This window comes from Molothrus ater, chromosome 1 (genome assembly GCF_012460135.2).
Source record: "Molothrus ater isolate BHLD 08-10-18 breed brown headed cowbird chromosome 1, BPBGC_Mater_1.1, whole genome shotgun sequence".
NCBI classification, from domain to species: Eukaryota; Metazoa; Chordata; class Aves; order Passeriformes; family Icteridae; genus Molothrus; species Molothrus ater.
The window spans coordinates 42,897,319-42,911,809 of record NC_050478.2 but is presented as its reverse complement, the minus strand read 5'-3'; the positions used below and the strand labels follow the sequence as shown (position 1 = coordinate 42,911,809).

The following is a 14,491-nucleotide window of genomic DNA, read 5'->3' as shown; positions in this document are numbered from 1 at the left end:
GTCACCTTCTGGAGCTGTAAAACCCACCCTGGGTGACCAACCTGGGCTGCAACCAGCCCATGGAGGCATTACCAGCAACCTGCAGCTCCTGCTGCAATACCTCATGGGTCCAAGCTCTCCATTCAGCTCCTCTTCATCCTCACACATGTCAGTAAGAGCCCTCCCACAGCCACTGGCTGGTGCTTGCACTTGGCTATTTAGAAGGAGATATGAAACTGCATCCAGAGGAAACCCTCCTGGGATGATCCATCTCTGCAAGCACGGACAAGCCCAGGAGCAGTGAGTTCAAGACCAGCATCCTGCACTGCCCCCAGAGGGTTCTGGATTTAATCACAGCTACAATTTAATTTTAATCTACTATTTAATCCCAGCTCTTCTTCCAGGACAGCGTGGACAGACAGCACTGGAGAGCATAATGTATTCCCTTTGGGAGCAGAAACAAATGATGCAGCAGTAGAAGTTCCAAGCCTCTTGCACAAAGCAACTTGTCAAAAGGAGCCCCACAAACTCACACAATGAAAAAAACAGACTAATCCAGCTCCAGTCCTGCCCTCCTGCACACAAGAGAGATGCAGCTTCAGCCCCTGTGCACAAAGAGCCTTCATTCACTATAGGACAGAACTTTAAATGATGCCAGGCAAACATTCCTTCTGATCCATCAAGAAGTGGCATTGACAGAGAGGAGCAAGGGAAACAAAGAGCCCATGGGACAGGGGAGGTCTGGGCCTAAGAAATGGAATGGGCCTGCAAAGCGCTGATGGCAAAGTTATTAAAAGAAAGAAGATTTACTCTGGAAAGATGCCAGCACTCCAGAGCAGTTCTTGAGGTAGTATAAATCAGCATAACATTACAGTGCCCAATTTATGACAGCCACAGGCTGCACCAGGGGCTCTCACTGCTGTGTGCTCTGGCAGAGGAGAAATTCAGGTACAGCAGTGAGGTGCCAGCACAGATACTTTTACACTGGGCAGGTGTTGGAGGCAAATGGCAACATCACCAGCACAACTTCAGCTATTTGAGAATTTGAAAAGGAAAAAGCCCTTCTTTTTCTTTTTTTTTTTTCCCCACCTCATAAAGTACTCACAGCACTGATGAGGAAGACAGAACCTGAATGCATATTTTTGGAAAGCACATTTGATTATCTTCTGGAAAAAATGAGTCTCTCTCTGAACACGAGAGATTGTTTCATGCCAGAGTAAAGAGCACAGAAACCCACATATATGATACTTCATTGTTCTGTAGCCAATTTTGTTGATTAGTCATTAGGATACGAGAAGAAAATAGTTAATGTGCTGTAACCAATCTGCAAATGTTATAAAATCTGCAATCATATGGAACTAATTTTAAGTGAAATGGGATGATCTACAAATTACAGGCATAGGATTACTACAAAAGGCACAGAGAAAAGCAGGCAGGAAGGCAACAAGCAGATCAATAGCCTGCTGAGGATGAACAAAGGTTAGGAGAACTTACACTCAAAGAAAATTATTTTTGAGAGCTGATACAAAATGAATGCTGACTAAATTTCAGATGTCTGCAGACTCATTCACTACCAAATAGGATACCAACAATACCATCTTTGCAAGAGCCAGCAGGATGGGCTGAGCCTCTGGCCACAGGGCTTCAGTTTGAATGGATGTGGGGATGCAGGACTGCTGCAAAACCCTTTTGTGAGCAGGAGCTCATCTGCCAGCAAGCTCCTGGGGAGCCACAGGTCCTGGATGCTTCCCTGAACAGCTTGCTTTCACTGCCAGCTTTTAGGAAATTTTTCTCACCTCAGCTCTGACATATATGGTGTGGAATGTGCACCACATGGAGACTTTGGGGCACAGCTCGAATACTCACTTCAGCAAGAAGCCCATTTTCTCCCAAGAAAACAACAATGGGAATATTCCTGTGCCCCTTTAAAATATCAAGGCAAAAACCATTAGTTGGCAAGGTTACAATTGCAAAGCAAATGCAGACTTTGGGACTCATGTTCTGTTTCTTCCCCTCCATTAAATCATAAACATGTTTGAAAACAAAGCAAGACATAATGAAAATGAATTTACAGAAGCAGCACTTGCTCAAAGATCCAATGTTTGCTGTGTTTTGTTCATTTTTCAATCCTTCTGTTTCTTGTCCAAATTTATACATCCATTTGTACTCCCCCTCTCCTTAGAACCCATATTTATAATCCTGCACTGAGATGCTCATCTATCAACCCAGAAAGCAAGACATTTATCCTATTCTTCAAATGTTCATCCAGACCTTGGGAGGAAGGTGTGGACTGGGAGGGAAAGGAGAAGAAAGCACTTTTCCTTTTGCTTCAACACTGGTTATAAACTGGAGAGGATGCTAATATCTGTCAGGGAAACATCTCACACTCCTGCCCCTTTCCTTTTCCCCTCCTCAAGAACTGCACTTGTGACTCAGAGCCATTTTTCAAAGACAGTGCCATTTAGAGTCTCCAGCTAAAGCAGATGTGACAGGATCAGGTCCAAAGTAGTCAGTGTGTTACCCTGGCAATGAAGCCAGATTCTCATCTCAGGGAAAACGAATTTAAGTCTAAACTAAACTACTCCCCCCCTGGAGTAACAGAGGTGTGAGTGTCATCAGCCTGATCCCTGCCACGTTCTGTGGCCAGCCCAATTCCCTGGCACACCTACCTGTTTCCTGCCTGACTCTGCTTCCTTCCACCAACATCCAGGAACACCTGTGCACAGAAAGCTTCCCTTTGCCACCACCTGCCTATTCCCCAGCAAAGCATGTACCTATTAGTAGCTATTATCAACCAATTATTCTGATTAAACACACACACACAAAAAAAAAAAAAGGATTTTCTTGAGCAGATTGCTGTAAATGCAATCTCTTCTGCATCAGCTCTCCCAAATCACCCCACTCCTTTCTCACCCACCTGTACGTAACTCACAAAATGAAAGCTCCTAAAACACAGTAAATTATTTCATCTACTCTATCCCTTCTGCCTCTTACCTGTTACTACAACCTTTTGCAATAGGGGTGCATTAAAATCTGATTTTAAACACGAAGCTGTAGTCTGTAGTCATTCTCTTCAGTCAAAATACAGAGGAAGCTACAGATACACATTTTATCACAGCAATGGACAAATCTATCACAGTAATGCTTTTGACAAATAACAAAAGGCAAAAAAAGTATTGAGGAGGTTTACAGCAGTTTAATGAAGGCTCTCGTACAAAATCTTGAACTCAAAGTTACAGCCAAGAGTTACGGAAAAATAAAACTCACAGTGAAAAAGCAGATGAGAATTGCCCACTTAGCCATGGAATTAACTGCGCTTTAACGCTGTGCTTAAATAGTCACCACACAATAGGAACAAATTTAAATCACGACCAAGGTACACACAATTCACTTCCATTCTGTTTTCAATTACATGTATTCAGCATGTAATTTAACCTCTGGAAGTTACTCTGAAGAACACAGAGGTTTCTCTTTTTTTTTTTTTTTTTCCCAAACACTCACTGGAAATAAATACCATTGTAAGAATACATGTGGAGTGCAGTAAAATGGACACTTAGGCACTGGTACAGTCTAGTCCTCTTCAGCCCTCTACAAACTACAAGACAAGAAGTTTTAAACCATGGATGGAGTGGAGAGCAGGTTAGAGCTGTACAGGTAGTGCAGTGGGTTATGTACTACACAAGAGCACATCTGCAAAAGGTCCCAGAAGGTTTTTGTTGAAGATGCAGCGTATCCACACCAGGTATATCGTGAAGGGCTTAATGTTTTCTGAGAAGGTGTGATTCTGATGGGACAATATATAAGGCATGTAAGTGTTTTCCCCTTGCTCTTGTATCCACACTTCGTATTTTACTTCTCTGACCTTGAGATACCTCAGATTCCAGGGGATCTGCCAGGACACAGCAAGTTTAGCTTCACTCGTGCCCTGGACAGAGGCCTGGCACTTGGCATCCCTCACTTTCCCAGGGTAGAGGCTACCAGACCACTTCTGCTTCCTGGGTCCGGGCTTAGACTTCACAGTCTGCCTAATGACGTGTATGAGAGACGGGATGTTGACCTTCGTGTCCTGGTAGGCACGGAACAGCCACTCGGGGTTGCGGCAGCAGAGGTGCCGTGGCACCTCCGTGCTCTTAATGATGCGCTCCTGCTCAGCCTTGTCCAGGTGAGCAATCCCGCCCTGATCCCAGGGTCTGTCCGGGTAGGTCACGGTGTCTTCCCTGGCGGTGTTCTGCCAGGCAATGTAGTGCAGGTCCATGCCAGGAAGGGTTGCCAGGGTTTTGTAGGGGGTGTAGTGCTCGGGGTTGATAGCATATGGGAAGAGCTCCACCACAGTGGCCCCTCTTGGCAGGAAGAGCGACATGACTAATTGGGCCCCGTGCATGCTGACCAGCATGGACGCATTGCTGATCAACCGCACGATGTCAGAAAACGAATGCTCCTCCAGAGAGACGGAAATGGTTTTCATCTGAAACTCCTGAGCAAGAGCCAGGATTAGTTCTGCCTCATTTAGGATAAGTCTGTTGATTGTCCGACTGAATACTACGATGTACTCCTCACTGGAGCTTTCCTCCAAGCTGATGTTCAGTTTCTGCATCATGAATTTGGTGAACTGCCTGATCTCGTTACCAGAAACCAAGATGTTAGCCTTTGGCCCTTGTGGCTGGACAAATCCATACTGGTACCAGGTGGTGATTTTGGATAGTCCCACATAGGATTTGGTAAAGCAGAGGAGCCTGCCCAGGGTTTTAAGCTCCTCCCTGAGGAGCGGCTGCTTGTTACTCAGTAACTTGTAGAGGTCAAAGTGAACACCTTCACTCCACCCTTCCATGAAGAAGAGTCGTGCCTCCAAATCTAAGTCAGAGAACTGCTGCATGGTGTAATAGATGGGGAGGAGGTCATCATGAAAGACGTGCATCAGGTTGTCCGGGTTGAACCTGTTGGCAATCAGCGCCACATCAGGCACGAAGACCGGCTTTGGCATAAACTTCAGCGCAGCAGCTGGCAGCTCCACAAAGTTGAAGTACTGGGTGTTGTGATCTTCCACAGAGGAGAGGTCGAGCAGAGCTGGCTGGAACCTCCGGGAGCCCAGGTTGGGCAGCATGATGGAGGAGTTGCTGTGGAAGTAGACAAACTCCTCAGCCTCGGTGGAGTAGCAGAGGGACTGGAAGCGGCAGATGCGGTCGGTGTGCATCCTGCCAGTGCACACCATCCTGGTACCGTTCTCCACCAGGGCCTGCAGAGCTGCATGGTAGTCAACCTGAGCCTCAGAAAGCTCCTGAGACTGGCGCATGAGGACCAGCTCCTCCTCCACCATGGCGGCATGATCGCACAGTTTGATGTACTTCCACAGCACGGCAGCAAGGACGGACACGAGCAGGGCATTGAACACAGCTGCTATGTTCATTCTGTACTTAGATCCTAGCAGGATGGCAGGTGGGGAATGCAATGGAGAGGGAACACATCATTAACGCTCTTGGACATGGTGAGGGCAAAGATCTGTGGAAAATAAAACAACAGAGGAACCTTTAAACATCAGGTTTACAGCTCCAGAATAAATCATATTTTATGGACTATTCAAGAGAGTTTAGGCTTCTTTCAGTAATTTTTCCCTTTCCAGGGAATCAGGGGAAAGAAGAAAAAAAGTGACAAAGCTCTCCTCAAAACTGTAAAAAAATATAAGGCAAACAGAACTGGGAGCTGCACTACAGGAAGGCTCCTCTCTCATCTTCATTTCTATGCTTTTGAAGAAGAAAATGTACAAGACTTTAAGGATGAGCTCTATGAAGACCTGCTAGAAAGAAAAGTACGTTCTCTGTGACTCTGGAACACTCTGCCTTTTGCAGACCACTCCCACAGTGAGAGGAAACAGAGCAGTGCAATCACCTGCAGAGGACTCAGCCCCAGCTCCTCCTCCCGCTCTGCACGGCTGAGAGCACTCAGGGTGCCCTCACCTTCACTGTGCCGGTAGCAATAGCTCGAGGAGCATTGCCAGCACAGACTTCACTGCACTCCAGTGTGCAATGTGAACTAGTGAACATCACATTCAATTTCATTTTATCCAGGGGTGGGGGAAGGACTTGCAGGTCTGTGGACTGCCCTGAGGGAGAATCCCGAGTCACTGGGGTGTTGCTCTGGCTGCAATCCAGGATCAAAGGCTAGGAACTGCCATCGTCTTCCAAAAGAAATATTGGCATGGAAGAGAGGAGAGCTCTGCTCTTTATGAGAGGAACTGATGTGTCATTAAAGCAATCAGACCTTCATTTAGTGAGAGTCTGGCTTGCACAGCACAGTCAGCCCTTATACAAATGATAAGCTAATGCATTTGAAGGGTTTCACTGTTGGCATTTTCCCGTTCCAACCTGAGAACCTTTTCTGTGCGGCTCCAAAGCCTCCCTGATTCTTTTTCTGTTAGAGCCCACCACTGTTTTCCTTCTATGCAGAAACACTACTGGCTTATAGCAGAGTATTGATTATAACTTCAACTGTGAACTTCAATTGAGATATTGATTCACCTACAGAATTTATGGGCTTCAATTTTCATTAAGCATCAAGATTCACTGCTAGCCAGGCTGTAAATACTTGCATCCATGACTCATGGGGAACTTCAGGAAGGGAAACTTCTGATTAGTATTTACCTCACTAGATTGTTTCTAGCTGCCATTTTTAAAGCTAGCAATTTTAAATTTCTTTTGGTGCAAGTTTACCGTGACGGAAAAAAAGAAATGTCTCAAGCACATGTTCTGACATCCCAAGCATCCTTTAGCATTTTAACCAAGAGACACTTCTTACATGGCAATGTGGAGGAAGTTAGCCAGGCATACTTGGGACCAAAGCACACATCCTCTACTGCCAAAGGAATCTCTTTGAAAAGAGCTACTGCAACTTAAAAGCTTGATCCTGCAACTTGGAATTGAATGGAGAGTCATGGAACTCAATGAAGGGATTCCTATACCTCATGAGATCCCAACAGCCTGGGGGATCTACCTTAGGAAGAGCTGAAGGTACTGAGAGTCTGAATAATGCCAAAGAAATGAGTGCTAGCTGTAAGCCACACAAACTCAAGGGGTGATCTCTGGGGATCTGAGCAACAAATTCACTTCCATTTCTAGCTACTCAAATGAAAGAGAAATGAAGTCCACCTCCTTTGGCAAGTGGTCTGAAAACCCGCTTCATTTAGAAACTCCCTGAAAGCAAGCAGCAAATTAAAAATGTGTTGTTTTGATTTCAACCATGGAAAAAAAGGAAAGGGACCTAGAGTGATTATCTGATTATCAGGGAAGGATCAATTCTCCATAAACCATGCCCCAAAGATGCTTCTCCATCTCATTCTTAGTACTCATTCATCTCCTCAGCCAGCCTCTGTTAAGAGAGGCATGAAGGACTGTGATAAACTCTTTTCTAACACTTAGCCTTTGTTTCCACCACAGCAATTTTAACTGGGTCTCGTCCCAGGTGCCACAGATAGCCTGCACAGAAAAATGATGGCTGTCACATCACATCTCAAGCTGTCCACTCCATCAGGGGTGACTGCTGCTCCTCATGGCTGTGCAACTCTCAATCATGGCTATTCCATGGACAGCCTGGAATAGAAACCCACTGGGGACAGCAGTATATCACTCAGGTTCTGCTAATGCAATCAAATCAGTTTTCAGGAAGAGAAAATTTTGATGCAGACAGATCCTGAATTATTTTACTAGTACCAACTTTCAGAGCTTTATTTTACTTCTTCACTCTCTTTGAAAAATGTCTAATGGTATCACCCAATTCTGTACATAACCTCTCCACTACAAACCTCTCATCTTGTGAGCACAGCTTTAAGTGGCTTCAACAGCATCAGCAAGGAAAGGATCAAGCCCCAGCAGCCATGTGCAAAGCTTGATGATCAGTTAATGGAGGAGACCTTTACCAAGCAGGTACTCTCCTGCAAGCACACCCTCAAATGCCAGCCCGCAGGCATTATGAAATTTAACTTCTGTGGGTCAGAAGAACAAAGCACATACAAGTTCAAGGGAGTCAATGCAGGTTGCAACAACTTGGCAGACGAGGGAAAACCACATGGCTTCTTTATTACTCCATTATGGCAAAGTGAGTGCGTATGTGTGGGTGTTTCAAAGCCATGAGAAGCTCACAGTCCACAAAAACACCACTGATGCCACCTGCATCTCATGGGCATTTTGGTGGTGGGGAGATCTGCTGACCATTACAAACCCTTGAGCCAAACAGGTCTCCTTGAAAACAGCCTGCTCAAATGTTTCACCCATGACTGATTTGTTCTCTCCCCTCCAGCCCCAAGGGAAGGGCATAAGAGGCACTTCAGAGATGTGGCCTGATGGATGCAGCCAATGTTCAGAGGTTAGCAATTTTCATTTCAGATTCTGCCACAGCCATACCTGCTAAATGGCTAGGAATGAACAACTCCGCTTTTTAGCAAAAAATCACCTGCAAGGTCCTCTTCTACCTCTTCCCTCTTGCAGCTCTTTCACTCCCTGCACTTAGCTGAATGAGTGTATGTGCTTTAGCTAACCAGGTGTCAGGAATATATGTTAAATGTTAGCAGTGCTAAAGTAATCCATCTTCATTTCTGGTCCTCGTTGCCAGTTCCTAAATTCTGGTTCATGCTGCCTGAGAGAAAGCTGCTTTTGATGGAAGTGAACAACGGGATGTGGACAGGAAGGGGTGTTGCAGGCAGAAATGAAAGGAGAATTTCACAGGTACTCAGAGAACTGTCTTAATTCTTTGCCTGTTTTCCCACATTTTATCATCTACTTTTTTCTCAATCTGACACCTTCAGTGAAAACAGACCTTCAGGAACTATAATTTTGGTCCCTCAGGGAACGATAGAGCATAAATAGTAACAAACACTGTTTGCTTTTACATACCCAAGAGAGGCTGCACCGAGGAAGTAAAGGCAAGCAACCACTCTGCATGTCCCCTGGTTCCTCAGTCCCCCAAGCTGAGATCAGTCATAAAGTGCTGTCAGCAGCAATAGACCTGGGATAAGAATCTTTCCCAGGAGGCAGAGGGCAACACTGAAAAAGGTGAAAGCATTTAGTTTCCTACCTGAAGAGAGCTGCTTCACAATAAAAGAAACTTCATTACTAAATCTCCCTCAGTAAATGGGTCTAGAGCTGCCACTCCCACGGTGTCATCAGAGAACATCCTAAGAACTGAAAGGCCCTTGCAGAAGTGGCAGGCCAGACACACTGCTACTTAAGAGCAGAGTGCTCTGTGCTGCTTCTTTCTACATAGAGGGCAGCCTCTAGGTCAGTCACCACCCAAGCTGCCCACAGACTCCCTCCTCCCCATCCCTACCACATTCATCCACCCTCTTGCTTCCCAGTGACACTGGCATACCCAGGGCTCTGCTCCACGTGAGGAATATGCCCCAGTTACCAAAGAAATCGATTGGACTGACATTTTTTCACTCTCTGCTTTGAAATGCTAAAGCACCATCCTTCAGCACCAGGAGACACAGCAAGTGATAGAGCAGAGCCAAGGCAGAAGAGACATGCATGTAAAAGCTGCACAGAGCTTCTCACTGCCAAGCTGCCACAGGGCAATGATGTCCCACAGGAGGGCATGGGATGTGCCACTGAGGACTCTGAGAGGAGTGGGCTGCAGGGGAGCAGCAGGAGTGAGAGAGGCAGGTAGAAGAGGCAGATTTCCCTGGCAGTGATGCTGACAGGCAGGAGGCAGCAGTCTTAGAGCCAGACAAGGGGAGTTCAACAAAAACATCGCTGTGGGGGTAGCTCCAGACTGTGCAGTGGAATTAAGAGCATATCCTGAGGCTTGCAGCTCAGCCACAATGGATGCTGCTCCAGCAGCTAAGAGCCTGTGGGAGGCACTCTATTTTTGGTCAGCTCATCTTTACTCTTTTTCCAAGAGTTCACAGGCATGAAGAGCTTACCCCATTTTCTTCTGCCACCCCCATTCACTCAGCAAAAGCATCACAGTTTCATTCTCACAGCTCAGCTACTTCTCCTCTAACTAGCACTGGCTGCTGGCGAGCAGGTAAAGTCTTCAGGAATATTCTTCTGGTTTGTTCAGCAGGCACTTCTGGCAGAGCCCTCCAGGGTCTTGCAGATCCATAACACTCTCATGCAAGTTTGGACACAGCAGCACCTTCTGCCTGTTAGCTACAGGTTATCTGATGTATTAAACATCCTCAGGAAGTGGTAAGGACACAGGAAGCATAGATGGAGACACTGTTCTCCATCTCCTGTTAACATGCCTAGGAGATCAGAGTGGGCGGGATGAGAGAGGAATTTCCACTAATAGGCAGTTGGCATGAAGAACTGTTTGGATTCATTTAGGAGATGAGTTCTGTTGTTCTTTTTTTAATTGTGAAGCTACAGTAGGATGAATCACTAAAGCTATTAATATGATGGACAGTGTTCCAAATCTCCTCTTAATTTTAAAAATTGCAATCTAGGTAAGAAATAGGGAGAAAAGCTACAAAATCCACATAAAAAAATCCCAACTACAAAAAACACAAGCATACACTACTAAGACCCCCAAAAGGAAAAAACCAAAAGCTTGATTAGGGAGAACAAGGGTGAACAGGGTGACCAGCACGCCTAAGGAGGGGTCACCGATTCCTGCAGGTATTAACGAAATGAGAAGTGCTGGGTTTGTCTGTTTAGGCCTTGATGAACTTTTGTTACTAACTACCCAACATTTTCCAGGCCAATGTTCAGCTTCCCAAAGCTACAGCAGGCTAAAATGCCTCATCAAATGGAAAACCAAAAAGCATGAAGGAGACACATTTCCAGAGAGCATCACCCCTCTGTGCACAGAGGAAATGCCTCATGGAGGCCAACGTGGCTTTGGCCCAGCTCCTGTGCACAGCCTGCCAGTGGTGGCATGGTGTCCAAACAGAACCATCTCCACAGTTCCCAGAAATGCAACACAACTGGAAGTGCACTGGGGCTGCTCTTGCCACAGGACAGCAAAGGAGTTAGGGCAGAGTTGCATGGCCAGGAAATGGGCTTCTTGTTAGGGTAACACCGTGGGAGGGGCAGGAGCAGCTATTCCCTCCTCAAGGACATTTCCCCCATCAGCACTCCCTACCCCTGGATCCATCTCTTGCTAGACTGGCTTTCCAGGACCAGCACAGGAAAAGAGAAGCATGCAAACATGGCATCTTGCACTCCCCCTGCAAAAAGTCTTCTGTTCTTTCTCCCATCCCTGATGCAAGAGGCTTAGCTAAGGATTCAGTGTATGCAACACATGCAGTTTTAAATACCTACTTCATTCATCCTCAAAGCAGAAGTTGCTAGAAGGCAACTTTCCCAATTGGAAAGAGGGGGAGTTGGGATTCGGCAGCCAAGAATTTGCTTTTATTCTCATCTCTGTCACAGATTCCCACAGAACTACAAGCAAGTCAATCCCCACAGCCCAAAAAGCTGCTATCATCTTATTCACTCTATTTATTTAATGAGATACATATATCTTTCACAGTACATAGCACATTAAAGAAAGGATGGTACACTGAATGATTGATATACTGGAACATTTTCTTTGTAAAAAGCAGCCAACTGTAGAAGTGCTGACTTTTTAAACAGGAAAAGAGCAGATTCTTGTAGAGGGAGTAAGCCCAGCAGTTAAAGATAAAAATATCATTATTGAAGCCTGATACAAAGAGGGGACATGAAAAACAAGAATATCTAGACTATGCAGTCTCAAGAAGAATTTTAAAAATAGAGCTTTATTTATGGAAAAAAAAAATCAAAATATAACAATATATTTTACAAACCCCTGTCTTATAAAAACATTATCTATAGATAGTTGTGATCAAAATTAGGTCCATCTTCAGTTTTTATGGTTCAACATAAGTGAAGAATAGACAGCAAAACTGTAAATCTTTCTATACAAGACTGCAACCAAGGAGACTGAGGCTCTGTGCAATGGTCCCTACTGCAAAAGTACCTTCCATACGAACATCCTGGTGGCTACAGGACACCTCCCAGCTGCACTTATGGATAGAAAACCTAAGTTTTCTTCCACTTAAATTCCAAGTCTGTGAGAGCTGGGACAGGAAGAGATCCAACCTGACTTTCACAATGACTAGCAGCTATTAATTTAATATTTGCTGATACTCCTGTCTTGATCTAGAAAATAACAGGTTAAAAAAAATTCCAAGACTAAAAAGTCAATGCATAGAAGCAAGCCACAAAGCTGAACTAAAAGTATTAATCTAAAAAAAATACTTCTTGGGCTTTTAAGATCTGCATTTCCAAGTTCTCCATCCATAATGGACTATGAAATTCTTTCCCCATACAAAATCCCAGATCTCAAGAAAATTCCCCTAAAAAAGATGCATTTTTGATAAACCAGCTTGAGGCGAGAGATGTAAGGAAAATGAGCTAAAAAGGTGAAGAAAAAGAAAAAAAAAAAGGTATTTCTCTCAGTCCCTCAAGTCTTGTTCACCTTCTGAGAGTCCCAAGCCTGAAGATGAAAACCCAAGCTACTCAAAATAACCATGGCTAGACAGAGGCGAAAGCTTAACAGGCAGAGTTCATTCCAGTTGATCTCTGTTCACCCGAGCATCCCACTGAAACCTATCTGGTTACATTGTCATTAGCAGCCATGTCACTTGAGTAAAAAAATCTCTCCTTTGGCCTGGTCTCTTGCTTTTAGTCTGTAAACAAGATACCTCTGTCAGAACAAAAAGTGTCAAGAGAGCAGCAGGTTTATCTTACTTCAGTGGTCTGCCTAAAGCAAAGACCGAGCGGGGGTGGCTGAAGGGAAAATTTACTAATGCTGCAAAAGTGAATGAAAAAGAGTATGATGTGAAATCCCAAAGGACTGAACAAGACGATCTTCAGCCACTCCAACTGTGCCTCTGGGCTTTAGCTGCCATTTGTTACTCTCTGTATTTTATCTATCCTTTCCTTCTGTGCTCTCCAGCAGGCAGAGTACCTGTGTTATTCGGGTACTGGGACTGTGCTTAGCAGCACCCACAGCCTGAGCTCTCCCTGCTTTCCATCAGCACGGTGCCCAGGACCGCTCCTGGGTGCTGCAAATCCTAAGCAGGAGCCAAAATTCTTTGGAGCACAGCACAGCCAATAGGAACAGTGACAATCCCTCCTTGGTTACCACAAGCTCCACATTGGCATGTTTTTAGGGGAGGGTAAAAAAAAAGTAATCCCATAGCAGCACATGTCGGGCAAGAAATACATTTCTGCAAACCTACAGGATTTAGTCCATATCAGAGACGTTTTCCCCATGAGACTTTTGTTTAAAAATGATAAAGCAAACCACTAGTCAAACAAAGAGGGACTACAAAGACGTGGGATTACAAATGAACTACTGACTCCCTTCCCGCATGTGCACACACACAGAGGAGGGATTCAGTGTGAACTTGCATGGAAGGGGGAGCGAGGAGATACCATGGAAAACATGCCAACCTCCCCCCTCTTCTCAGTACACTGCAACCAGGACTGCCAACAAAACTGAATTCAGAGCCGTATGTGATCAGCACAGCAAACACAGCACAGTTACAATGACACCCGGCAAAGAAATACAGTAATTCAGAGCATCTGCAACCTTTTTAGTCTTGGAAGTACTGTCACTGGTAGATCAGTGTTTCAGCACATGCACGCATACCTGGTGATGCTAAATAACAGGAAATGCTATCCGGTGCCTCTCTTTCACAGGAGAAAGAAAAAAGAAGACACCTTAAAGCTATGCTTTGCAGAGGAACGAGCACTCTCCAGTCCTCTTCTTTCCTCACCACCACAAAGAAAAAGCAAAAATCCCACCTAAGAGCCGTCGGCACCGTAACCCGCGCACCATCGGCAGCCCGAGCTACCTTTCTCCGCCAGGTCTGAGCATGCTCTGTGTGCCGGCACTGTCCTATCGCTCCAGCTGGCTCACCTCAATTTGTTAGCCTCCCAGAGGTCAGCCTTGCATGCAGGATGATTTGCTGCAGTATTCCTGCAAATCCCCGACGGGCGGCCACACTGAAACAAACACCAGCGTGCTGCTCCACGGAGCTGAGCGTGTCTTGGGAGACGGGCGGAGAACTGCTCTGGGGAGGGGGGACACACGCATTTTAGAAATGCTGCTTTTGAGGATCCTTAACGCCACTGCTACTCCAAACACTTCACAGAAAAGAAGAAAACAATAGGAGAGAATGGAAAAAATGCCCCTTGCTTGAAGACGTGAAAGCCTTTCGTCGTGCTTTCTAGTAATTCCCTAGGCACCAGGAAAGCAATTTCCCAGCTGTGACGGTCAGCAAATGGCTTAGAATTGAACAGGGCTGTGATTGCCCTCCTTCAGAGATCCAGGGAGCAGTATTTTCATACTAGAGTTAATTTTTATGGTGGAAACAAGTATTTGCTAAACACAAAGGCACAGAAATTATCCAGGAGCTTATAAGAGAATCTCCTAGTGCACACAAGCTCACGGAGGTGAGTGCCTTAAACAAACCTTCCCAGCAGAGCTTGAACCTGTGGGGGCTGAGCAGCTTCATGAAGATGGCAAACCAGATAGAACTGACTGGGAACAC

The 14,491-nt window shown here is 45.4% G+C and overlaps 1 protein-coding gene across 4 annotated transcripts in view; it reads right to left on the bottom strand.

Moving 5' to 3' along the window:
* Positions 1 to 3,155: 3,155 nt before the first annotated feature.
* The window catches only part of POMGNT2 (protein O-linked mannose N-acetylglucosaminyltransferase 2 (beta 1,4-)), a 31,864-nt gene continuing 20,528 nt past the window's right edge, over positions 3,156 to 14,491 (bottom strand). Inside the window, exons 1-3 of one of the 4 annotated variants that reach the window (XM_036378659.2) lie at positions 13,588 to 13,796; positions 8,859 to 9,008; positions 3,156 to 5,475 (exon numbers count right to left, since the gene is read on the bottom strand). In XM_036378659.2, coding sequence (XP_036234552.1) covers positions 3,647 to 5,383 — 1,737 coding nt within the window. In that variant the 5' untranslated portion in view covers positions 5,384 to 5,475; positions 8,859 to 9,008; positions 13,588 to 13,796 and the 3' untranslated portion in view covers positions 3,156 to 3,646. Of the gene's footprint in view, positions 5,476 to 8,858; positions 9,009 to 13,587; positions 13,797 to 13,857; positions 14,003 to 14,491 lie in introns of those variants that run through there. The other 3 variants (XM_036378660.2, XM_036378657.2, XM_036378658.2) reach the window with 3 other exon arrangements.